Raw genomic sequence first — 27,643 nt, 5'->3', positions numbered from 1 at the left:
GACTCCCTAGTGTTCCAAATTGGAATGCGGAACACATTTTCCCAGAAACAGCATCACACCTGCCACTTAGCCTCTGTGAGTTCTATACTTCAGCCACATTAAGTATTCAACAGGCTGTTGTGGGCCAGCCAGAAAACATAATCACCGTGTAGAGCCTTGTTTCTATGGGAAAATGTTTTCTGTATCCCTAATAATCACTTAAAAATGAACTTTTGGAAAATAATTTGTTTTTATATTGAAGAGTGGCCAGACATGTGTTCCCAAATCAATGTCCAACACCCTTTATGCTTTTTCCCTGTCCTTTCATATAAAAGATGAACAAATGCCCGAGTCATTCAGGGTACTATTTATTTTAGAACTCTTAGTGATGAGAGAATCAAGGTAAATATATGAAGTCTATGAGAATATCCTCAGAAATTTCAGTAGTCAGCAGCTCCTCCCTGCCTGTTTAACAATCCAGGCAGTTAGAGAGGAGCCTCACCTATGGAGAGAGGGCTCCCTTGGTCCCTGCTTTCCTAGCAGCTACTAAGATTTAGGGTGGGAGCCCTAGAGCCTACCAGAATTTACAGCAGAGACTGGTGGTAAATAGCCCCACACAAAGACTAGGGAGAAACAAGGGCCATGAAACAAAAGAGCCACTGCTAGTCGCTTTCAGCAGTAGCCCTTCCAGTAGTATCACCTGTTGCTATCCATAGTGTCCTCACTGACCTACCTTCATGTTTCTTTTTTTCCAAACAGCTACAGCTTTACAGTCTGTAGAGATATTGTAAATTTAAGCTCTCAGTGGTCTATCAGCCCAGTATTCTTTATTCATTATGCAGGTGTTGAAATTAGTCCTGAATTTCCTATTAAAAGGTAGGCTCTTTGAAGTCCACATTGCCCCACAGCCCTGGCCCCAGTATTCAACATGTACAAAATACTTGATAAATAACCATTCATTGGTTGATTGACAGGATGCTCTGTCAGAGAGACTTAAAGGTAAATTATGCCTAGAACACAAGCCCTATGATTCCAATTTTTTTTTCACTTCTGGATCCTCAGTGTCTGGAAGAATGCCTGTCACATAGTAGGCACTCAACACATATTTGATTAATTAATGAGAGTTTAGATGTTCTCATCAATAGATGATTAGTCATACTTGAAGAAAAAGCATTGCAGAAAGTATAATAAACTCAGAAAGAGATATGACTTAGGGAAGAAAAAAAAAATCTCCACGCAATTTTCCAGGAAACATGTAACATCTAAAATTAGATGTACCTGTACTCATCAGCAAAATTAAGCTGTGTGACCGTGAGGTGACCAAGGGTGCTTCAAACTCTATGGTTGCTAATTTTTTAAGTTGTGTGCTGAGTGTGGGCAACATCCGCAATTGCTTGCCTGTCCCAGGTAACAGAGGTTCCTCTAAATGTCATCACAAAGCACCACGACCTCATCACTACAGAGAAGAGAAGCTGCAAAGAATTGTGGGATTTTACTGCTTTTTCTGGAATTGGTTATATTTTTAACCATTTTTGTTGTAAAACTGAATAAATGACAAACACTACAAGCCACACTCCCCTGTTCATGCCCATGCTCTAAAACTAGCTCCAACTCACAGCCAGAGCACAACGGGACATGGCAAAGCAACTTACCAGCAGCAAGAAGGGGTAACGTGTAATTGGAAAGACTACAATTCACGTGGCCCAAATCCTCCTAACACCAGCTAAACTTGGAGGAAAGGATGCTGTGCCAAAGTTATTATTTTCTCTCTTTACTTAGAGATTACCTTCAGTCATTCATTTGGCAAAGACTTTTGGCTCTTCCCGTTTATATATCTGTGTGATTCACTTTTTCAAAAGTATGTCATTTTCAGACACTCATCAATGCCTAACAGACATCAATTAATTAATGAATCCTGCTCCAACTTATTCCAAACAGGATTTGCACTTAGGAAACAATCCAAACACTGTTAGGTGGGCATTCAGGAGCTCAGATCTCAGAGACATCAGAAATGGTGCTTTTAGTTAGCACTCATGTCTCTCAAAACACAGCAAAGGCATCCAATAAAAAGCCTAATATAACCCAAGATCAAGTCCCACCCTCTTCAGACTAGCATTCAAATTTCTTCTCAAGGCCAGACGCAGTGGTTCATATCTGTAGTCCCAGCATTTTGGGAGGCTGAGGTGGGCTAATCACTTGAGGTCAAGAGTTTAAGGCCAGCCTGGCCAACATGGCCGTCTCTACTAAAAATACAAAAATTAACCGGGTGTGGTGGCACATGCCTGTAATCCTAGCTAGTGGAGCTGAGGCAGGACAATCGCTTGAAACTGGGGGCAGAGGTTGCAGTGAGCCGAGATCGTGCCACTAGCCTTGGCAATCTAGCCTGTCACACTCTAGCCTGTCGCACTCTAGCCTGGGTGACAGAGCAAGATGCCATCTCAAAAAATAGTAATAATAAATAAATTTAAAACAATTCCTTCTCAAGCATCTCTAAGATAGACCTTAGCAGGCCCACCGTTTCTCACCATCATCTCTTTATATGCTCCAGAATCTTCTTTCTTCACTGTGCCTCTCTCTGACATTTATACTTCTCCTTCAGAAAGTTCCCTCAATCATCTGAATGCTAGCTATCCTTCAGGAACCATCCCAAATTACTCCCTTCCATGGTGTTTTCCCCAAACACTATGCATCAGTACACAACAGGCTTCCCTATTTCTGAATTCCTCTTGAATTTAGACTCTAGATTCTGGAACCACTAACTTGGACACCTAACCATACACTGCTAAATGTTGTTAAATTCCACTCTTTCACACACACATGCTGCTTCTGTCCAATAGGCAGGAGCCCACAGTGCCAGGCATGGTGCTCACTTTACAGACATTGAACAAGTTCTTGCTAAGTGTCAGTTTTCTCTCCCAATCTAAAATTCAAACAGGTATTTCTTCCACCAGAAGCACCTGCCCTTTGGGCATGCCTTTCCCAGAAGGAAAGAGAGGAGGAAAAGGCAAACTTTTTTCTAATAGAATTTGATAAATCAAGGCTCATATATTTTCCACCACCTGGTAAAAATACATTTTTTTTTTTTTTTTTTTTTTTTTTGAGATGGAGTCTTTCTCTGTCACCCAGCCTGGAGTGCAGCGGTGCCATCTCAGCTCACTGCAAGCTCCGCCTCCCAGGTTCACACCATTCTCCTGCCTCAGCCTCCTGAGTAGCTGAGATTACAGGTGCCTGCCACCATGCCCAGCTAATTTTTTTGTATTTTTAGTAGAGACGGGGTTTCAGCGTGTTAGCCAGGATGGTCTTGATCTCCTGACCTCGTGATATGCCCGCCTCAGCCTCCCAAAGTGCTGGGATTACAGGCGTGAGCCACTGCACCTGGCCAAAAATAATTTTTTTTTTTTTTTTTGAAGAATATGATTAAAGAATGCTGACAAAGCATTTACCTCACCAAAAAGAAGTGAAGTTACTGCCTGGGATCACTTTGGAGAAAACCACAGTTAGAGAATCCTCACAAGCAGAGCTCACACCTTGAAAGCCCAGTGAAAGCAAGAGAGTTTCAGTAATAGAAGAAATAAGAAGTAGCCTAGAGACTGGAAAAGTAGAAAAAGGCTTCCATATGACATCACAGGAGCTAGTATCTCACACCTTTAATTTTCTTTTTTTTAATTTTTAAAAAACTTGAGGCCGGGCACAGTGGCTCAAGCCTGTCATCCCAGCACTTTGGGAGGCCGAGACGGGCGGATCACGAGGTCAGGAGATTGAGACCATCCTGGCTAACACAGTGAAACCCCGTCTCTACTAAAAATACAAAAACTAGCTGGGCGAGGTGGCGGGCGCCTGTAGTCCCAGCTACTGGGGAGGCTGAGGCAGGAGAATGGTGTAAACCCGGGAGTCGGAGCTTGCAGTGAGCTGAGATCCGGCCACGGCACTCCAGTCCGGGCGACAGAGCGAGACTCCGCCTCAAAAAAATAAATAAATAAATAAATAAACTTGAAACAAGTACTCTAGCTTGGCATAAAGTAATGCTATCTTAGGGGAAATCTAGCTTTCTTTCTGTCCTCATTTTTACCCATTAAAGAGTCATTTTTATGAATAAAAGTCAACTCCCGACCGTCTACATGTAGACTCTTAAATGCACAAGCTGTCTACAATGAAATTTTAAAAGTTCATTTCCATTCAAATACCCATTCATTATCCATTCAGCAAATATTTATTGAACACCTGGTGTGTATGCCAGGCAGTAATACATAAATTTGTTTTAAGATGAGAAATAAAAAGAACACTATATAAAATCTGGCAAATGAAGTCACCCACAGGTACGTTAGCCCTAAAACCATTTTCTATTCTGTTGTCTCTACTTGAAGGTGATTTTTTAATTTCGAATCAAGATTTGCCCCAATACACAACACACTCCCAAATACCAGTCCTTCTTCAGAGAATGCAAAGTGGTTATACAAACAGTGTAAATGCTTATTTCCACTATCACAATGTATATTCTCACAAAGAAGTTGTTAAACTTCTTTTGTTAGTGAAAGACTGCAGTCTCCTGATTTGCATACATTTCTCAGAAATTATTAGTACATACCTCTCTTTTGCTGGAGACCTCCACATGAAGAACACACAAATTAGTGTTCAGGCCTGCTTCACAGGTAGGGCTTTTCATAAACGATGTTAAGAGTTTGACACCTTAAAGATGCCTCTTAAGACCAGCGTGGTGGCTCACACCTGTAATCCCAGCACGTTGGGAGGCCAAGGGGGGGCGGATCACTTGAGATCAAGAGTTCGAGATCAGCCTGAGCAACATAGTGAAGCCCCAGCTCTACTAAAAATACAAAAAATTAGCCAGGCGTAGTGGCACGTGCCTGTAATCCCAGCTACTCGGGAGACTGAGGCAGGAGACTCACTTGAACTCAAGAGACGGAGGTTACAGTGAGCCAAAATCGCACCACTGCACTCCAGCCTGAGCAACAGAGCAAGACTCTCTCAAAAAAAAAAAAAAAAAAAAAAAGCATCTTAAAATAACGTCCATGCTTCCAAGAAGTAGGGAAACATCTTTGTTATTGTCGAGGTTGAGACAAGTCCTTAATAATAGTTTCACTTGCCGCTTTGCAAACTGCTGCATTTTATCTCACCTTAATTTAATTCCTTCTTTTTCCTGTTGCCCTATTCACTCACTCAATTGACATGTCTGATCTCTGGAATAATATTCAAGTCCCCAAGAAAGTATAAAGCTTGGATTTTACCAGATTTGCCTAAGTAGAACTTAATTAGGAAGGTAAATCTTCTGCCAGAAGTCCAACAGAAATGATATGTGACTACATGCTGTTTTGGATGATCCACTCTAAGCCCATACATCTCTTTGTGTGATAAGGCCCAGTTTGCCAGGGTATGACAAAGCCTGGAGCTAATCGGACAGATGTCTAGTGTCATAGGTCTTTCTTCCAGCTGACAGCAGAGGAAGTGCCATTGCCCGTGCTGAAATGCAGACACAGAGTAGCTTCTGGACTAAGTGGACATACACTACCTCCTCTAAAAAGCTGGTAAAGTGAGGGCCCTAAGAAACTGGTAAGTGCCTTCACACTTCCTCATTTGCAATTCAAAGACCCGACCCTGCATTTCCTCTTGGTACTAACCCCAGATGTCATCACCAATCTCTCTGCATACCTTATGCTGTGCTGGCAACACCCCATCACCTCTCAGACTGATCCTTGAGGGCCACCTCAGTGATAACTCTAAGACCAAGTTAGAACGGGGCTGGAGTAGGGGATAGCTGGCCAAGATTGTGTGGTTTGAATAAAGAGGTATATTGTGTTTTGTTGTCCCCAGAAACAGCCTGGATTACAGTCAACATTAAAACCAAATTAGAGTGAGTTAGATTTAAAACAAGATAATTTACATCTCCAGTCAGGAAGATTCTAATAATTAATCAAATTTTCTAACAAAATGCATTCCTTTTGGTATATATTTGGTACATTCACTCCAATTCAGAAACAATGGCTTTCTTTTTTAGATATTACATACTGTGTTTTTTAAATAGGAGCCATTGATTTTTATTTTCCCCCTCAACTATGCCCAATTCATCAGGTTTATTGCTTATTTCCTGAAGGCAAGAGGGGGAGGTTTTTGGCAATCATCACCAAAAATAAAAGACCATTCACTGCATTGTTTAACTTAACTTAAACGATCATCTTGCTTTGGGGTGGATTTTAAAATTTCAAGCTATTTTAATTTTAAAATAAATATGTCTGTTTTAAAAGACAAAAATTAAACTAGTTCATCCAGGTAAACATGAGCAACTGAAAATAGTCTTTTCTCACATTCTTCTAGTTTATGCATAGACTAGAAAAGAATGAAAAGATCTGATTTTTCAATACCCAGAGGAATCCATCCAAACTGTTTCTATTATTAGAACACAAAATGGTAGCTCAAGAAGTTACTGTGGTTAACAACTGAATAATTCATAGTCTCTGAAGAATTCAGTTGCTTTGTCTTCTCCAGTTCCTCTTTACAACTGAATCCCCAAATATATTTCTAGTCCTGAGCTGTTATAAAGGAAACCATACACAAATTGTTTTCAGCAGTTAAAAATTGACCATGCTAAGCATTGAGAACAACAGCAAGGCAACAAGCTAGGGAAAGAACAAGAACTCTTACAAGGAGTTCCTAAAACTCTTCAGATTGCATGTATATTGTCTGAAACTGTAGTTTAAAATTCCAATCTCTGTTCCATGGATATCACTGGGCTGCAATATCACGGAAATTTAAACTGTCTTTATGTAGCCTTCCAAATAAAATATAAAAACCAATTAAATATAATATCCAAATTATTTTAAGCACATTTCAACATGCTGTAATCTAAATTTGAATTATTTCTATGATGAAAACACAGAGACTTTTAAACTCAGAAACAAAAGCACTTTAATAGTGAGTGAAAGATGCTAATAATGTTGAAGGATTAATTTCTGCTGTTAAGCATGGAGAACAGAGGCCAAGTCTGACATCACTGTTCATCTAAGACGCCCAGAAATATTCAACTTTGTTTTGCCTTCTAGAGATGTGTTAAGTATTAGAAAATATTTGAGGATTTTACCTTTGACTTTATTTTTAAAAACGTTTTCCCAAAAACAAGTGGTCTCGGCCGAATAGAGCATAGAACTGAGAGACAAGATGGCTGGATTTTGTTTTTCCTATTTCAAGTTTTAGCCCTGTCTAAATTCCAAATGTAACTAGTAAAACCTCAGAACCCTTGGAAAGCCCACAGTTTACCCTTCCAATTTTTTTTTTTTTATTTTTTTTTTTGAGATGGAGTTTCGCTCTTGTTGCCCAGGCTGGAGTGCAATGGCACAATCTCAGCTCACTGCAACCTCCGCCTCTTGGGTTCAAGCGATTCTCCCACCTCAGCCTCCTGAGTAGATGGGATTACAGGCACCTGCCATCATGCTCAGCTAATTTTGGTATTTTTGTGGAGATGGGGTTTCACCATGTTGGCCAGGCTGGTCTTGAACTCCTGACCTCAGGTGATCCTCCCGCCTCGGCCTCCCAAAGTGCTGGGATTACAGGCGTGTGCCATCACGTCAACCTACCCTTTCAATATTTTTAAATGTTAAATCTTCAAAAGGAAATCTTTCTAAAAATCAGTGACTCACTTCTTAAACAGAGTTAGCTTAACATAACTGAACTAAGTGAACTTTTTTTTTAATAATGCCATGTTTTTTATCTAATATATCCCAGAACACTGATCTACTGGGATATATTAAAATTCCAATTAGGAACTAGCTTGTATTGAGAATTCACTCAGTGCCAAGGACAGTGCTAAGTGCTTTACTTGCTTTCTTTCATTTAACCCTAGGAAGAGGCATATACTTTTTTTTTTTTTTAACCAGAGTCTCTCTCTGTCATCCAGGCTGCAGTGCAGTGGCACAATCTTGGCTCACTGCAACCTCTGCCTCCCAGGTTCAAGCGATTCTCCTGCCTCAGCCTCCCAAGTAGCTGCAATTACAGGCTCATGCCACCATGCCTGGCTAATTTTTGTATTTTTAGTAGAGATGGGGTTTCATCATGTTGGTCAGGCTGGTCTTGACCTCCTGACCTCAAGTGATATGCCCGCCTCGGCCTCCCAAAGTGCGAGGATTACAGGCGTGAGCCACCGCGCCCAGCCAGAAGCATATACTTAACAAGTGGTATTACTACTACCTCCTAGGAGGTTAGCATATACCTAATAAGTAGCCAACCAGGTCAGTCCAAGTCCAAAGCTCAAGCTCATAGTCCCTGCACTGGTATACTACTTCTGAAGAAAAAAAAGGCTGCCCTGACCAGGACTCAAAACCAGACCAAGGCAGGAAAAGGAACATATTCCAGCGACTAGACCACACAGTATGCCTGACACCACATCAAAAGTCCCCAGAGTTATGTGTTTGGGGGTCTGCTTTTCATAGTTTTTCTGTCTCCTTTGCTGACATGCTGTTGATTTCAGTTCTTCCACATTATACATGGATACACAGACTTTCTGCCATTGCCAGTGTACCTAATCTACAGCAGCCCCTCATTTCCCTTTATCACAACTTTCTATTTAGATGCTATTTTCCAGTTTACAATGTGCTTTCACATACCTTACCTCATTTCATTTAATCTGCTATTTCTAATCTGTTTCAGGGTGAGCAACCAGATTACCCATAATGCTAACATGCTGAGATAAGTAAAAGCAATTAGGCTTTGAGCGAGGGCCTGAAGCAGTATCCTATGAATAAAGTACATAATTCTTAGTGCAAAGATGGGATGTCTCTTTCGCAGCCCAGATCTTCTCTGAGTACTCAGTCATTCTATCAATCTTTCATCTAACAAACCCTTCCTAAGCACTTGCTCTGTGCCATGTCCTGTACTGGGTGCTAGGGTTATAAAGATGATCAGGGCTGGGCACAGTGGCTTACGCCTGTAATCCTAGCACTTTGGGAGGCCAAGTCGGGTGGATCACTTGAGGTCAGGAGTTCAAGACCAGCCTGGCCAATATGGTGAAACCCCATCTCTACTAAAAATACAAAAATTAGCCAGGTGTGGTGGTATGCGTCTGTAATCCCAGCTACTCAGGAAGCTGAGGCAGGAGAATCGCTTGTACCTAGGAGGCAGAGGTTGCAGTGAGCAGAGATCGCACCACTGCACTCCAGCTTGGGCAACAGAGCGAGACTCTGTCTCAAAACAAATAAAGAAATAAAATAAAGATGATCAGGCTCTAGTTCCTACCTTTGAAAAGTTCTGAGATTAGCAGATGTGTTCACAAATAAACCAAAGCAGGGGTGGACGAGCAGTATAAAGGTAGCTTGGCACAAGGGATTATGGGAAAATGGGTGTAAGCTGCCCAGTTTTGCTGAGAAGACTGTCCAGAAGATTCCAGGCTGAGAAGAAAGTTGGGATCTCCTTCTGTATGGTTCTCAGTTTAGTGGCAGACACTTGAGGTCACTAGGTTGCTGAACTGGGGATAAACCAGGGAAATGGTTCTCAACTCTGGATGCACATTAGAATCACTTGCAGAGCTTTCAAAATAAAAAATCACGAGGCTTGTCCAACTTGGGAAACAGCTGGACAGTATCTACTAAAGCTGAACACATGCAGACCCTATGACCTAGCAGTGCCACTGTAATACATAAACCCAACAGAAATGGGTGTACATATTCTCCAGGAGACACTCACAAGGATCTTCATAGCAGCATTGTTCACAGCAAACGAAAACTGGAAACAATGTAGATGTCCATCAACAAGTGAATAGAAAAACAAAACTTGATATATCCATACAATGAAATATTATACAGCAAGAAAAAAAGTGAACCACTACTACCTGCAACAACATGGGTGACTTGTACAAATATTACGCTGAGTGAAAGAAACCTCATGCAAATGAGTACATACTGTATGAGTCTGCTCATATAGAGTATCAAAACAGGCAGGAAGGCAGAGAATCTACTATGATAGTGGTGGATAGTCATGATAGTAGTGCCCCTTGGTGAGGCATAGTGACTGGGAAGGGGCACGAGGATAGCTTCTGGGCACCGATACTGTTCTGTTTCTTAGTAAGGGTGCAGACTGTACAAGTGTGTCAGTTTGTGAAGATTCACCAAACTATATACTTAGGATTTGTGCAATTTCCTGAATGTAAATATAAAGTTGATTTAAGCACTTTTTTAAAAAGGAATACCAGTGGCTGGGCCTCATTGCAGACCAATTAACTCAAAATCTCTGGGTTACAAGACTCCAACATTTGTATTTTTAAAAAGCGTCCCGAGTGACTCCAATGTACAGTCATGTCTGAAAACAAAGGAGCTAGGTGTTCCTATATTTATCACTAGCTTTGGGGGCAACAGCCTAGCACAAGACAAAGGGAATGAGTTCTGGAGTCAAGTACATCAGTGATTACATTCAGGTTCTTCTTGGTACTGGCAGGATGAGGCATCAGTCTGGATCATCTCCAAACCTTAGTTTCCACCAGGGTATAATGAGTACAATGCCACCTACCTCCCAGGAGTGTTGCAAGGGTTAAATATGATAATAGACTTAAAGCACCTGGCATAGTGCCTGGAACATAGCAGGTGCCTGAGAAATGGTAGATACTCAACTCCTTTTCCTCCTTTGCATCTACAGTCCTAAGCATAGTGATAAACAGATTGCTATAAAGGAACAAAACTCATACTCTTCAATTTCCTCTCCTGAATGAGTTTCTTTGTAAAGATTGAAGTAATATTACACTTGGACTAATGATGTCAAATGAATATCAGAAATTTCGGGGCCCTGGCTACTCACTCTATTCAGCACCTGCTATCCCTGAATGTGAGTGGAGAGGAGGCAAACTGTAGGTAAATACAAACCACAGACCATCCTTTGGAAAACTCTGCTCTTGTCCTTACCCCTAAGAACAGCACCAGCCCTGCACAAGCAAAGACAAGGCTGAGATGTGAGTAGGCAAAAAAGAATAGGAAAAATTAGTAGCTTGGAAGACATACCATCCATAAAATGTGCCAAATAAAACACTTTTGTATAAAATGTCATGTTTTAGTAAAAACAAATGAACAAAGAAAAAACCTAGGCTGAAAGCAGGAGATGCAGGTTAGAGTTTTGATCCTACCAGTGATAAGCTGTATGACTTCGATTAACTAAACTTTTCTGTTTCTCTGTCAAGTGAAAGTAATGCCATCTCTCCTACATCCTTTACAAGGGCATGGGGAGTTTCAGATAAGTAGAAGGCATTCAAAAAATTAAGCACCAAAGAAATGCAATATGAGAATAGTAGCTGGAAATTTACTTTGTCCAAAACTCCAATCATCTGCCCCAGCACCCAGACTAAGACAGAACACTCCCTTGTTTTAACTGCTCTAAGCACACCCAAAGTGTACACCGGCCTGAAGCTGGCTTATTATGTAAGAAGGGACTGCAGCATTGCCTGGCATGTAGCATAATACTTTGCCGAAGAGAAATCCTTGGAAATGCCTCAGCTGAAGCACAAGGGCAGGACCAGGCCTTATGTTTTGGAGAGAGGTGCTCTCAGTCACAGAATTCCAGACTGTGGCTGGAGCAAATGATGTCATCAGAGATCCTCTTACCATGGTCAATGTCAAAATTAAGATAGGAAGTCCAAGGACACTATGAGTTTTCCAGGCAAATATAAGTTTAAAAAAAAAAACAGTTTGAACCTTTGAATCTTGCCTTTAAAATTATTAATACTTTACAGAACATCAACTGAAATTTATCCTATTTTGTAAGGTTTTTTTTTGTTTATGCGAAGCTTTTATCGACCAAAATACACATAATTGCAGAGGAAAATATATTCATTTACTGTATTTTTACTCCTACTACACATTAAGGGAAAAATATCATGTGAGTTATCCCTATATCCAAAAACAATAACAAATCAAAAATGAAAATATAAGACCTTTGAAGAGGCAGAGATAAACTTGAGGGCTCTCCGCCGTAGAGCTAAGAAACGAAATAGCTCAAATACCTGTTGGGTTCCTAAATGACTGGAAAATGAAAACTTGAAATTAACTACAGGCACTTTGGAACAGCTTGTAGAATACAGGTCTTTTCCATCCACAAACCATTTCTGCGACAGATCTCTGTACTCAACGCAGAAAACATCCCCAAATGTATGGATGCTCGGGGTTGGGAGGGCATCAAATTAGTATTAAAAATGGTACTGTTAACTCCTGCTCTGGTTCTGGGGGAAGGAAAGAATCCAGTGGGATGCAAACCTTGCGGCCAGAGCTGGACAACTCGCCCCTAAGTTTGGCGCGTCCTCGCTCTGCGCCCTCGGCCCCCATCTCCCCATTCCCGGCACCCTGGATCTTAGCGAACTGTGAGGCCCTGGCAGAGAACGGACCCCGCAGCTGGGGCTGCGAGCCACGGCAGTGGGGAAGAAGGGCGGTTCCTCTCCAAAGGGGGTCCTTAGGCACCCACCCCCGGGCCCTCGCGCGCTCCCCTTCCCCTGACCCTTTTGCCCCCAGGCAGGTCACCTGGCTCGGCCGCTGCCCGCCTGTCCTCCGGCTGCTCCCTCACTCCAGCCGTGCCGCCGCCGCCTCCTGGAAGCCGCTCGCCCTCCCGAGTCACGGGGCGGGCGAGCGGGCGGGCAAGCCTGTGCCAAGGCTGCGGAAACCGATCAACCCAGCCGGAGCTGGGACCCTGCCCTGAGCGTGGCCGCCACCAGGGCGAAACTGGAGAGCTGGGCTAGGTTCGCCCCAGCGGGGAGGGGCTGCTGCAACTTTGCGCCTGGACGCGGGCGAGGAGGGGGCGCCCGTCTCCAAACTCTGTGCCGCTCCCGCAACCTCTCCAGCCCAGAGACTGTTTTTTAATCTAAAGGGAAGTCAGAGTCTTGTCCTCAAGTTCTTGTTGCCATAGCCGTACCTCTCGGCGGGCGGAGGATCGCGGGGCCGAACTGGGGGCGCCGGGGGCGCGCCCCGCTGGGTGCGCTGGCTGCGAGCCGGGCGAGGGTGCGCAGGGCGGCGACTGGAGGGTAGCGACTGCCGGGGGAGCCAGCCCGCGAGGCTTCTCCAGACCACGCTCAGCTGCCCATGCCTGTCCCCTCCTGCCCGCAGCCGGAGCCAGAGCCGAGCAGCGGAGGGAAAGCGGCCTGGAGGCACTGGGCCAGCAGCGGGTAAGCAGTGACCCGGACCTGGATCGCAGAAGTAGGAACTGGAAGTGACAGCGGCGCAGGCAGAGCAGCAGCAGCAGCAGCAGCAGCAGCAGCAGCAGCCCTGGTAGCTGTGGCAGCAGCAAAAGCCGCGGTGTACTGGCGGCGGCCACACTGCGCATGCTGCTGCCGCCTGCTTCAGCCCCTACCGGAGGGCTGCCGGTGCCTGGCATGCTGCGGGTCACTGCCAGAGCTTCAGGCGGGATTCCCGGACTCATGGACTAGCCCTTTCTGGTGGCCTGCTTCCTCCCTCACCCCCAGATGCAACTCCGAACCCCCAAACTCTATGGTGAGCCGCTGAGACACCCGAGAAGCGCTGGCTCTCCAGAGGCCCTTCACATACCACCCTGCCTCCAACTATCCTCGATGCCCTTCCCGGCCTTTCTGATAACAGGCCCCAAATCAAATAGTCTCTTATGAGAGAGAACGAAAACGTTCATGATAGATGGGAAATATTTAAAATCTTACTCAAAGTCTAATTTTTACAGAAATACAATGCACTCTGTAAAACATTAGGATGGCCAGACTCGGGTGACGTTTAATGTAACTCTTGGAAATTCCATTAAGCATGTCAGATTTGCACAGCAGAAGAAAAGAACTTGCCAAAATCCTCTTTGGTCTTCCTACTAGTTCCAACTGAGCAGCTAAATATGCAAAGCTTTGCCTAGCAGAAACTGATGGAAATGGGCCAGTTAAAAACAGACATTACAACCATCAGACATTACCCAACCCCTACTCTAGTCTCCTCACTTTACAGATGACTCAACTGAGGCCTGGAAAAGGAGATCCTGACTTCACACAAGTGGCAGGGTCAGGGCTTGGAAGAAGATCTGCTGATACCCATTACAACTACTGGTTAGTTGCTGGGCCTTGTGCCTAACTCCTCCCAGGAGGCACTGCGCTGCTAGATATTTAGCCTTGACTCATGATCATTAGTAGAGCTGCCTTACTTTCAGAACTCCTTCCCTGCAGAGCAGACCCTGGGAAATGGCAAATGGTCCATCCCACAACCTCACTTTGGGGAGAGCACCCATGCTGTTCCGGTGACAAGGCAGATGGAGTGACTCAGGGAGACAGGAGGGAATGAGGGGGTGGGGGCAGAGAAAAAAACATACTGCTACCAGCTGGTACTGGAAAGAAAGAGGGGGGGAGAAAGAGAAAGAGAGCAAGAGAGAGTAAGAGAGGGAGTAAGAGAGGAGAAAGAGAGGGAAGGAGGAAGAGAGGGAAGGAGGAAGAAAGAAAGTGAAATAAGTACTAATTGAACCTCATATACATTCAATGAAATCCCTCCAGAATAAAATATCTTTTTAAAAAATAAACTTGGGGCTGGGTGCGGTGGCTCATGCCTGTAATCCCAGGACTTTGGGAGGCAGAGGCAGATGGATCACTTGAGGTCAGGAATTCGAGACCAGCCTGGCCAACATGGCAAAACCCTGTCTCTACTAAAAATACAAAAATTAGCCGGGCACGATGGCAGGCACCTGTAATCCCAGCTACTTGAGAGGCTGAGGCACAAGAATCCCTTGAAGCCAGGAGGTGGAGACTGCAGTGAGCCTAGATCATGCCACTGCACTCCAGCTGGGTGACAGAGCGAGACTCCATCTCAAAAATAAATAAATAAATAATAAACTTGGCTCAGGAGCAGAATTGGAGATGGTAGGGTGTCCCTGGCAATGGGTTGGTAGTAATGGTGGCAGAGGACAAAGGCAGATTACTTTCTGGGGATATGGCAGTGGAAAGGATTAGCTAAGAGGAAAACCATAGGTTTAGAGCTTTCAGAGACCAGTCGATCATGTAGTTGTAGCCAGGACAATGCAATCAAAGAGGTACTACCCAGGCCATTCTTCACTGATCAGAAGAATTGTAGGTGCCCCCAACTCTCACCAACTTCAGGGGCAACACAAAAATAAAACTGCCATTGCTAGAACTTGTGTTGTTGAAAGACATCAGTAACCCTCTACCTAGACAGGAGGATTCTTCCATATATTCTGGAAACTTTTCACTTGGGACCTGAGCATTTTCCCTGCCTTCTCCATTCTGTAAGAAAATAAGAAAGATATATTTGGTTCACAAAAAGGAAATGCAAATAGACTATAAAGGGATAAGAAGATGTCCAAACTCATTAGTAATCATGAAATACAAATTACAGCAATAAATGAAGTGCCATTTTCATCCATCAGTTTAGCAAACATTAAAGACAAATAATATCCAGTGTTGCCAGGGACAGGAAGAAGACACTGTGTACACTATTGGTGAGAGTGTAACTTGGCATAACATTTTTGTAGGGCAATTTGACATTATCTATCATAATTTCACACAGTAATCCAATTTCTATGAAGAAAGATCCTTCAAGAATAATCACAGATGTGCACAAATTTCTATGTGCATATATAACATAATCTACTGGTTTTTATCCCAGGAATGCAAGATTGATTTAATATATGAAAATCAATTGATGTAATACAGCACACAAATATAATAACAAACAAAAACCAGTGGTCATTTTAATAGATGTAGAAAAAGCATTTGACAAAATCAAACCCTTTTCATGATAAAAACAAAACAAAACAAAACATTTATAACAAACTCAGAATATAAAGAAACCTCCTCATTCTGATAAAGGGCATTTACCAAAAACCCACATCTAACATCATATCAATGGTGAAAGACTGTCTGCTCTCATCACTTCTATTAAACATTGTACCGGAGGTTCCAGCCAGAAAAATTAGGGAAGAAAATGTAATAAAAGGCATCCAGATTGGAAAGGAAGAAGTAAAACTATCTCTATTTACCAATGGCATACTCTTGTATAAGCAAACCATATGGGAATCCACTAAAAAACTATTCAAACTAATGAATAAGTTCATCAAAGTGAAGAATACAAGATGAACATTAAAAATCAATTGGGCAGGCACCGTGGCTCATGCCTGTAATCCCAGCACCTTGGGAGGCTGAGACAGGTAGATCACTTGAGCGCAGGAGCTTGAGACCAGCCTGGGCTACATGGTGAAACCCTGTATCTATAAAAAATACAAAAATTAGCCAAGCATGGTGCTCCACACCTGTGGTCACAGCTACTCAGGTGGCTGAGGTAGGACAATCACCTGAGCCCAGGAGTTTGAGACTGCAGTGAGCTATAATCACACCACTGCACTCCAGCCTGGGCAACAGAGTAAGATCTTGTCTCAAAAAAAAAATAATTATATTTCTATATATTTGCAGTGAACAATTTAAATACCAAATCAAGAAAACAATCCTATTTTTTATAACACCAAAAATAATAAAATCCTTTGGAATAAATTGAACCAAGAAGGTATAAGACATGTACACTGAAAAGTACAAAATATTGCTGAATTAAATTAAAGACAAATAAGTGGAAATACATCCCATGTTCATGGATCCAAACATTTAATATTATTAAGATGGCAACACTCCCCAAAGCAATCTATAGATTGAACACAATCACTATCAAAATCTCAGCTGGTCTTTTTTGCAGAAATTGACAAGCTGATCCTAAAATTCACATGGACATGCAAGGGATCCAGAATGGCCAAAGTGATTTTGAAAATGAAGAACAAAGTTGAAGGACTCATACCTTCTGCTTTTAAAACTTACTACATAGCGGCCGGGCGCGGTGGCTCAAGCCTGTAATCCCAGCACTTTGGGAGGCCGAGACGGGCGGATCACAAGGTCAGGAGATCGAGACCATCCTGGCTAACACAGTGAAACCCCGTCTCTACTAAAAATACAAAAACTAGCCGGGCGAGGTGGCGGGCTCCTGTAGTCCCAGCTACTCGGGAGGCTGAGGCAGGAGAATGGCGTAAACCCGGGAGGCGGAGCTTGCAGTGAGCTGAGATCCGGCCACTGCACTCCAGTCTGGGCGACAGAGCGAGACTCCGCCTCAAAAAAAAAAAAAAAAAAAAAAAAACTTACTACATAGCTACATTAATCAATTCAATGGAGGAATTGGTTAATGTTGTATTTTCAACAAATGGTACTGAAACAACTGGATGTGCATATGCAAACGAATGAATTTGGACCCCTATCTCCTACCATATACAAAAATTAACGCAAAATAGATCAAAGACCTTAATGTAAAACTATATTATTCTTAGAAGAAAACAGGAAAAAAAATTCTTCAAGACATTTAATTACAAAAGAGTTTCTTAGATATGACACCAAAAGCCCAAGCAACAAAAGAGATGAATTTGACTTCATCCAAATTAAAAATTTTTGGACAGGCAATAACAAATGCCAGAGAGGATGTGGAGAAAAGGGAACCCTCATACACTGCTGGTGGGAATGTAAATTAGTACAACCATTATGGACAGTTTGGAGGTGCCTCAAAAAACTGAAAATTGAACTACCATATGATCCAGCAATCCCACTGCTGGGTATGTTACGCAAAAGAAAGGAAATCAGTATATGGAAGAGATAACGGCAATCCTGTGTTTGTTATAGCACTGTTCACAAATTAAATTTGGAAGCAACCTAAGTGTCCACCAACAAATGAACGGATAAAGAAAATGTGGTATGTATACACAATGGAGTACTATTCAGCCATAAAGAAGAATGAGAGTCAGTCATTTGCAACAACATAGATGGAACTGAAGGTCATTATGTTAAGTGAAATAAGCCAGGTACAGAAAGACAAACATCACATGTCTTCACTTATTTGTGGGATCTAAAAATCAAAACAATTGAACTAATGGACATAGAGAGTAGAAGACAGGTTGCCAGAGACTGAGAAGTGTAGTGGGGAAGGAGGTAGGGATGGTTAATGGGTACAAAAAAATGAAAAAAAAAAAAGAAAGAATGAATAAGGCCTACTATTTGATAGCACAACAGGGTGACTATAGTCAATAATAACTGTACATATTAAAATAACTTACAGAGTGGAATTGAATTGTTTGTAACACAAAGGACAAATGCTTGAGGGTATGGATACCTCATTCTCCATGATGGAATTATTACACATTACATGCCTGTATCACAACACTTCATGTACCCCACACATATATACACCTGCTATGTACCCACAAAAATTGAAAATAAAAAACAAAAATGTCTAATTAATACACTTTTATTTGGCCAGGCATAGTGGCTAACGCCTGTAATCTCAGCCTTTTGGGAGGCTGAGGCAGGTGGATCATTTGAGGCCAGGAGAGCTTGGCCAACATGGCAAAACCCCATCTCTACTTAAAAATACAAAAATTAGTCAGGCATAGTCGCAGGCGCCTGTAATTCCAGCTACTTGGGAGGCTGAGGCATGAGAATCACTTGAACCTAAGAGGCCAAAGTTGCCGTGAGCCGAGATTGTGCCACTGCACTCCAGCCTGGGTGACAGAGCAAGACTCCTTCTCAAACAAACAGACAACAACAACAACAAAATTGTGTTACAAAGGACACTATGAAGAAGATGGTGGGATGCTTCAGAGAGCACTTTGTTCCCAGATGTCTCAGCAGACTTTCCTGATCAGTTACTAAATGTGTGATCCTCTAAAGACCCTAAGACATTGTAGCCATATGAGAACACACAGATGGAGGTCACTTGGAGAAGCCAACTGGCCACCCAGAGGACCAGAAGGCAACAGCTTTTTTAATGTGGTCACCATGCCTCAGAGCCCAATACTCAATTTGTCGGTATGGTGCTGCATCTGTGGCTCCATTTTTCTGCATTTCCAAGCTGACAATTTCAAGTCAGTATTTTTTCTTTAGATAAATAATAGTGTGTTCTAAGCAACAATCAAGTCCTGCTCTTCTTGCTTTTTGTACATCTACAGTTTTATAGAGACAACAAAAATCTATTAGGTATGTCCTATGCCAGGCACTGTGCCAGGCACTTTGGGCCTGAGAGAGACTCTATCCAGTGACATTTGCACATATTTATGTTTAGGTCTGTCTTCCAGCTACCTGGAAGCTTGAGACAAGATGATGAGTCTTCTTGGCTGCTTTATGCTCCCCAGCTCAGCTTTCGGTCTCATTCCTTATGTACTGATTATTAGTCTTCTTTCTGGTTTCTAGGAGTGCCTTGATATGGCTCCTATATATCCCTTACAAGAATAATTTTGCACACAGCAATGCAAAGAACATTACCTAGTAATAACACCACAGAAAACAGCTATTGTGCATGCCTTATGTGCAGTGCTATATTAAGTGCCTTGGATGTATTATCTCATTTGATCCTTAAAACAATCATATACAGCAGATATTATTAATGTCTCCATTATACAGATAAGGAAAAAGGAGCATAGAGAGGTCAAGTAACTTTCCCAGAGTTATGCAGCCAGTAATTGACCAAGCCAAGATTCTAATCTAGGTCTGTCAAACTAGAGAAGGCATGTGCTTAACCACGATGCCAGATATTGCCTCGTTACAATATTCATATAATGTTCAGGTCAGCAAGAATTATCAAAAAGAGATAAAAATGTTTCCAGTGTCTCTTATTTAAGAAGAGAGAAAATTAAGACATACATTTTAGAAATATTTCTATCTTGTGCTCACTTCAGCAGCCCATATACTAAAATTGGAATGAGATAGAGAATATTTGTATGGCTCCTGCACAAGAATAACACAAAAATTTTTGAAGTGTCCCATAAAAAAATAAAAGTAATAAACATAACTTTGAAAAAATATTTCTATTCAAAGTGGAAGAATATTTTAAGCATTGGTGCTTAAAGGAGTAAGCGTTAGTTATCAGAAAAATCCTGAACAATGCCTAACCTGGAAGGTATTTCTGTATCATCCAGTATTCTTAGAACTGCAAAGAAGCCCGGCAAACCTTCTGGCAGCTTTAGAATGCAGAAATCATTGGCAACTTCACCATGTTTTTATTTGAAAAAAAAAAAATACCATAGTATTGGCCAGGTGCAGTGGCTCATGCCTGTAATCCCAGCATTTTGGGAGGCCGAGGCAGGCAGATCACTTGAGGTCAGGAGCTTGAGATCAGCCCGGCTAACATGGTGAAACTCTGTCTCTACTAAAAATACAAAAATTAGCCGGGTATATGCCTGTAATCCCAGCTACTTGAGAGGCTGAGGCACAAGAATCGCTTGAGCCCAGGAGGCAGAGGTTGCTGTGAGCGGAGATGAAACCACTGCACTCCAGACTGGGTGACAGAGCAAAACTCTGTCTCACAAAAAAAAAAAAAAAAAAAAAAAAAAAAAGGAAAATATCATAGTATTTATTAAAGAAAAATTTAAAATTTCCTGAAGTCTGGACCATAATAGAAAAAGAGAAAATTCCATAGTAGACATTATTCTATAAGGGATATAAAGTGGTCGCCCATCACACCAACCTCAAAAGTCACAGACTCAGACCCACACATAAACAGCGAGAGAGAAAGAAACAGAGATTGAGAGAGAGGGTGCAAACTGGGCAATAGGGGAAAATGGAATAAAATATTTTGAGTCAGATATAACCTGGTCCTAAGGCTAACTTTAGGAAAAATGGTGAAGGAAGCAAAGTTTATCTGGGGCAAAGCTACTAGTATTGCTAATAATAATATCTACCACGCCGAGAATACTTACTACATTCCGGGCACTCTTCTGGGGCCTTTTCATATATTTGAATTCATTGAAATGTCACATGATTCTATTGGACATTCAAAGAAAAATTGGTACCAATCCTACTAAAACTATTCCAAAAGACAGAGAAAGAGAGAATTCTCCCTAAATCATTCTATGAAGCCAGTATTACCCTCAGACCAAAACCAGAAGAGGACATAACAAAAAAGTAAACTACAGACCGGTACACCTGATGAACACAGATGTAAAAATTCTCAACAAAATACTAGCTAACTGAATCCAATAGCATATCAAAAAGATAATACACAATGATCAAATGGGTTTCATACCAGGGATGCAGGTTTGGTTTAACACATGCAAGTAAATAAATGTGATACACCACATAAACAGAATTAAAAACAAAAATCACATCTCAATAGATGCAGAAAAAGCATTTGACAAAATCCAGCATCCTTTTATGATTAAAACCCTCCACAAAATCAGCATAGAAGGGACATACCTTAAGGTAATAAAAGCCATCTATGACAAACCCACAGCCAACATTATATTGAACAGGGAAAATATGAGAACATTCTTCCTGAGAACTGGAACTAGATAAGGATGCCCCCTTTCACCATTTCTGTTCAACATAGTCCTGGAAGTCCTAGCCAGAGCAATCAGACAAAAGAAAGAAATAAGGGGCATCCAAATCGGTAAAGAGGAAGTCAAACTCTCACTGTTTGCTGATGATATGATTGTATACCTAGAAAATCTTAAAGACACATCCAGAAAGCTCCTAGATCTGAAAAATGAATTCAGTAAAGTTTCAGGATACAAAATCAATATGTCAGTAACACTACTATACACCAACAGCAACCAAGCTGAGAATCAAATCAAGAACTCAACCACTTTTACAACAGCTGCAAAAAAAAGAATATACTTAGGCATATACCTAACCTAGGAGGTGAAAAAATCTCTACAAGGAAAACTACAAAACACTGCTGAAAGAAATCATAGATGACACAAACAAATGGAAACACATCCCATGCTCATGGATGGGTAGAATCAACATTGTGAAAAAGACCATACTGCTAAAAACAATCTACAAATTCAATGCAATTCCCATCAAAATCCCATAATCATTCTTGACAGAACTAGAAAAAACAATCCTAAAATTCATATGAAACCCAAAAAGAACACACATAGCCAAAGCAAGATTAAGCAAAAAGAACAAATCTAGAAGCATCACATGACCCGACTTCAAACTATACTACAAGCCTGTAGTTACCAAAACAGCATGGTAGTGGTATAAAAATAGGCACATAAACCAATGAGACAGAATAGAGAACCCAGAAATAAAGCCCAATACTTACAGCCAACTGGTCTTTGACAAAGCAAACAAAAACATAAAGGGGGAGACGACACCCTAATCAACAAACGGTGCTGGGATAATTGGCAAGCCACATGTAGGAGAATGAACCTGGATCCTCATCTCTCACCTTACCTCTTATCTCTCACCTCATCTCTTATCTCTCACCTCTCTACAAAAATCAACTCAAGATGGATAAAGGACTTAAATCTAAGACCTGAAACCATAAAAATTCTAGAAGATAACATTGGAAAAACTCTTCTAGATATTGGCTTAGGCAAAGAGTTCATGACCAAGAACTCAAAAACAAAGGCAACAAAAACAAAGATAAATAGATGGGACCTAATCAAACTAAAAAGTTTCTGCACAGCAAAAGAAATAATCAGCAAAGCAAACAGAAAACTCACAATGTGGGAGAAAATATTCGCAAACTATGCATCTGACACAGGTCTAATATCCAAAATCAACAAGGAACTCAAACAAATCAGCAAAAATAAATAAATAAATAATAAAAATAAACAAATAGGCCGGGCATGGTGGCTCATGCCTGTAATCCCAGCACTTTGGGAGACTGAGATCGGCAGATCACCTGAGGTCAGGAGTTTGAGACCAGCCTGGCCAACATGGTGAAACCCTGTCTCTACTAACAACACAAAAATTAGCCAGGTGTGGTGGCGGGTGCCTGTGATCCCAGCTACTCAGGAGGCTGAGGCAGGAGAATCGCTGGAACCGGGGAGGTGGAGGTTGCAGTGAGCCAAGATCACACCACTACACTCCAGCTTGGGCAACAGAGTGAGACTCAGTCTCAAAAAACAATAATAATAATAATAATAATCCCATCAAAAAGTGGACTAAGGACATGAATAGACAATTCTCAAAGAACATATACAAATGGCCAAGAAACATATGAAAAAATGCTCAACATCACTAAGCATCGGAAATGCAAATCAAAACCACAATGAGATATCACCTCACTCCTGCAGAAATGGCCACAATTAAAAAACTAAAAAATATTAGATGTTGGCATGAATGTGGTGAAAAGGAAACAATTCTACACTGCAGGTGGAAATGTAAACTAGTACAACCACTATGGAAAACCTTAAGTATGAAGATTCCTTAAAGAAGTAAAAGTAGAACTACCATTTGATCCAGCAATCCTACTACTGAGCATCTACCCAGAGGAAAATAAGTCATTATATGAAAAAGACACTTGCACACACATATTTATAGCAGCACAATTTGCAATAGCAAAGTTACGGATCCAGCCTAAATGCCCATCAGCCAACGAGTAAAGAAAATGTAATATATATATGCATACACACACATACACACACACACACACACACACACACACACACACACCATGGAATACTACTCAGCCATAAGAAGGAACAAAATAATGGCATTCATAACAACCTGGATGGAGGTGGAGACCATTATTCTAAGGGAAGTAACTCAGGAATGGAAAAACAAATAACATATGTTATCATTTATAAGGGGGAGCTAAGCTATGAGGATGCAAAAGCATAAGAATGATATAATGGACTCTGGGGACTCAGGGGGAAGGGTGGGAGTGGGGTGAGGGATAAAAGACTCTACATTGGGTACAGTGTACACTGCTCAAGTGATGGATGCACCAAAATCTCAGAAATCACCACTAAGTAACTTATCCATGTAACCAAACACCACCTACCTGTTCCCCTCAAACTATTGAAATAATATTTTTAAAAAAGGTCACATGAATCCTACGAGTTAGGTGCCACTATTATTCCCATTTTGTAGGTCAGGAGACTGAGGCCTAGAGTCATAGTTAAGTAACATGCCCAAGGTCACAAAGCTGCTAGTAAGAGAGAACTGAGATTTGAACCCAAGAAGTTTAGCAGTAGAGTCCATGCTTAAACCACAACTATTTGTCCACAGATAGTATGACTACAGCTAATCTATTAATATAGAGTACTTCTTCTGTCCCAAGGCCCTATGTTAAGGACTGTACATAAATTATCTCATAGATCTTATGAGGTTGGAGCTCTTGGCCCTAAATTATTATGCAGTATCTTATTTGATTCTTTTTTTTGAGACAGGGTCTCTTTCTGTCACTCAGACTGGAGTGCAGTGGTGCGATCCCAGCTCACTGCAACCTCCGCCTCTCAGGTTCAAGCAATCCTCCCACCTCAGCCTCCTGAGTAGCTGGGACTACAGGCACACGCCACCATGCCTGGCTAATTTTTGTATTTTGTAATTTTTGTAGAGTCACCATTTCACCATACTGTCCAGGCTGGTCTCGAACTCCTGGGCTATAGCAATCCTTCTGCCTCGGCCTAGGATTAAAGGCATGAGCCACCATGCCCAGCCTTATTTGATTCTTAAAGCAATCCCATGAGTTGGCTATTAGCATGTCCATTTTACAGATAAAAATAATGAAGCACAGAGAAGTTAAGCAACTTGATGCACATGTGGAAGTATCAACTCCCTTTCAGCAACACTTCCTGTACACGCTGTAGGGATCCATATAATATAAAATAATGCAACAAAATTTACTACACAATTTCTACCTCAGAGCCAAGTTCTCTCAGCTTTTCAAGGCCTCTGTTCTAAAGTGTTAATGGGAAGGAGTAACAACGGCCTTTCCTCTTTTCTCAACTTGGGAGGATTACAGTGACCCTCTCCAACAGTCAGTGGCCTGCTTTTGGTTCCCCCTTAGTAGGGGAACACACCCACACAAGCTCTGTCACTGGAAGCCTGTTTACAGGGCTTGGATGCTGTATATAAAAGACATCATTGTTTGAGTTTTGATTTTGTTTTGTTTTGCTTGGAACTGGTTTCTGGAAAAGACAGACTAGCAATCCATTACTGGGGACCACCAGTCTGCTACCTCTGTTTAACTCAGTGGCCAATGACAGTGAAAATAAACCAAGTACTTTTACTACCAATCTTGATTAGCAGAGCAAAAAACAATAACAACAGGGAAGGCACCCGGGGTAGGCTTACTTCCACTTGGAGGGTTGCACATCCTTTCAGAAAGTCATTGATGTTGTTGATGCAGTCAGCTTCAGTTTGGGGATCTAGACAAAACTAGAGGAACACAGTGAAATGTCACTTGGAGATTGTCATCCCATGCCAAGCAAAGTATATTCACCATTTGCTGATAACTAGAGAAAGCAGGCTTCTTAAGGTGTGGGGCAACACTGCTGTCAATCCAGGAAGAGAAATAACCACTGAAGGAAGTGATGCAAAAATCTAAACGGCCGATCTTTGTTTCAAATGTCACCAAACCTTTAGTGGCAAGTCATGTCTACTTACAAGCTTTCTCTCATGCCTTCTATTCCAGCGTGCTGATGGCAAATTAGGGAGACTAAGACAGTTTTTTGAGCTTAGTTCTTGCTTTCAAGAAAGGAAGCAATCCCTGGTACCTCTCTCTCTCCTCCTTCCCCCTGATAATTTAATAAAATTATATTTCCCCTTGGCTGTTCTCTATATTTGATCACATTTCTTTACATTTTATCACTATTTAATCACTCTCAAGTTTAAGAAACTATAAGTAAATTTATTTGCTCAATAAAAATATAAACTGGTTCATGAAGGCAAAAGTGATATACTCACAGTCCATGATGACCTTAAGAAAGTAAATGTAAAATGGTACCTTTAAGCTACTTAAAGTGCCTACTTAAGAAATTATCTATTCGTGTGATCACGGGTTTCCAGCTATTAAAAATCTTGAATTGTTTTAAAGAGAGTAAAGTTAGTTTCACTTTAAACGCACATTGCATTCGAAACATATATCTGGTTTCTATTGCTTTTACAAACTTTATGTGACATTTTGAATTATTTCTCTTAGTTGCTATATACTCTCTCCTTCAATGGATTTTTGTAAAAGGAAATCTACACTGATTTTAGTCAAACTGCCAAAAAAACACCACCAAGATCTGTTATAAATCATTCTATTTTTCCACAGACTCATAAGTAGCCCAAGTTCAAAACATGTCCTCGGTACACAAGGAGATGTAACTTGCATCTCCATGATAGAGCAAGCTTGTGATATGAGTGTTCTCCTTGTCCCCTATTGCCAGTGGTGTCACAGGTTTTCCCTATACTACAATTTGGGGGCCAATTACTAAAGAATAACATTTCATTTTCTTACATTTTCAAACTACAAAAACAGTAAGAAAGAATGTCTAACTCTTAGAAAAATATTAAAGTAGGAGATTCCCACGGCCTGGGAAATAGAAAAATCTCAAGAGTTACATGATTGCTGCTCTCTGGTGATAAGCAATCCCAAAGAGACTACAAATTTCCCTTACCTTTTCCACAGAGCCAGGCATGAGTCTGTTGATCAGTTTGCACAGAACTACCCCATTTTTCAGCGAGGACTTTAAAAACTCCTCCGGATCACAGATGGTCTTTTTAGGGGAATCTAAAACTCCCAAAGATATAAGCCATGTCACGATTTGTTCTTCTGGATTCATTACTGAGGACGGTACACTCCAAACAGCACTCTGGGGCAGCTGCAAGGACTAAGCCACATCCGCGATTGCATCTGCTGTTGTCTTCCTTTTTATGAGTTCTCTTCGGGTGCTTGCAGAGCAAAGGTTTAAACCAACTTTTCTCAAACAACAGCGGAACCCACTCAAAATATGGGATTTTAAAACCACAGAGATCACGGTCCAAGATGTGGAAACAGATAAGAATTAATGTAACAATCCTGGATAACACTGGTTTTTCCTTTTCAAAACCTGTAAAACAAATTCATTAGGACAAAAAAAGAAGAAAAACACATGCACACACGCACACACACACACGCACACAGAGTGCAAGAAGTTATAAGGGAAGAAAGTGAGAAGGATGCTGGGGAGGGAGGAGAGACAAGCAAGCAAGTGCTTTGGGAAACAGAGGTGAGCCAGCACTTCAGGGGACCTTGGAAATGAGACACTCATGGGCCAGTCTGGGAAAACACTGTCAATAAATAGTCTAGCCCCAGTGAAAATCTGGCTTCTGTTAGGAGGACGATGCCAACTGGCTCTTAGGTCAGACAGATCTGAGCCTCATGGGGAGATACGCTGGCACAACAGGGCTCAAAGAAGGTAGGCAGAAAATTCTTCCAAGAAATAACCGGATGTCCTCATACTATCTCCCAGAGATGGTGTGTCACGATGATTCCTTGCAAAACACGTTGAGTTGCATGGTGACAATGTGCCAAGCAAACGAAGATTGTGCCTGCTGTCAGCCATCACTGTGTATAAGCAGAAGCTAGAAGAATGGCATTTTACTTTGCAGCCAAAAAGCTATGTTTAGGGAAATAGGCTAAGGATAACATCTGACATCCTGTTTACTTGCATTCTTTAGCAATTCTTTTTCTGGACCTGGTTCCACTACATAATCCAGCTGCAGCACCCTAAGCAAAGGCTCAGACTCAGTCACATAGTGGGTAAAATACATTTGAAAAAATAGAATGTTTGAGAACAAAAGAGCACTTGTCCTCTATCTACACTACAATGTGGAAGATTCATATTTCCCCAACAAAAAAACACTTTGCACTCAAAATACTGCTCTGAAAAAAAAAAAAAAAAAAACAGTCTATAACAAAAGATCTTCATCATTCTCAAACATTTTCAGAACCACTTGAAA

At 41.5% G+C, this 27,643-nt stretch overlaps 1 protein-coding gene and 1 non-coding gene across 9 annotated transcripts in view; one reads left to right on the top strand and one right to left on the bottom strand.

Annotated features, from left to right (window-relative positions):
- The window catches only part of ARHGEF6 (Rac/Cdc42 guanine nucleotide exchange factor 6), a 124,121-nt gene extending 97,177 nt beyond the window's left edge, over positions 1-26,944 (bottom strand). For 3 of the 8 annotated variants that reach the window (XM_030933729.1, XM_030933731.1, XM_030933732.1), the window contains exons 1-2: positions 26,320-26,806; positions 25,010-25,093 (exon numbers count right to left, since the gene is read on the bottom strand). In XM_030933729.1, coding sequence (XP_030789589.1) covers positions 25,010-25,093; positions 26,320-26,484 — 249 coding nt within the window. In that variant the 5' untranslated portion in view covers positions 26,485-26,806. Of the gene's footprint in view, positions 1-12,473; positions 13,152-25,009; positions 25,094-26,319 lie in introns of those variants that run through there. The other 5 variants (XM_030933730.1, XM_030933733.1, XM_030933735.1 and 2 more) reach the window with 5 other exon arrangements.
- LOC115898850 lies at positions 19,644-19,750 on the top strand. The gene has a single exon (XR_004058513.1). It is a non-coding gene; the product is annotated as a U6 spliceosomal RNA (small nuclear RNA).
- Positions 26,945-27,643: the final 699 nt, after the last annotated feature.

Source organism: Rhinopithecus roxellana, chromosome 7 (genome assembly GCF_007565055.1).
Source record: "Rhinopithecus roxellana isolate Shanxi Qingling chromosome 7, ASM756505v1, whole genome shotgun sequence".
Lineage (NCBI taxonomy): Eukaryota > Metazoa > Chordata > Mammalia > Primates > Cercopithecidae > Rhinopithecus > Rhinopithecus roxellana.
This window is presented reverse-complemented; position numbering and strand designations above follow the sequence as displayed.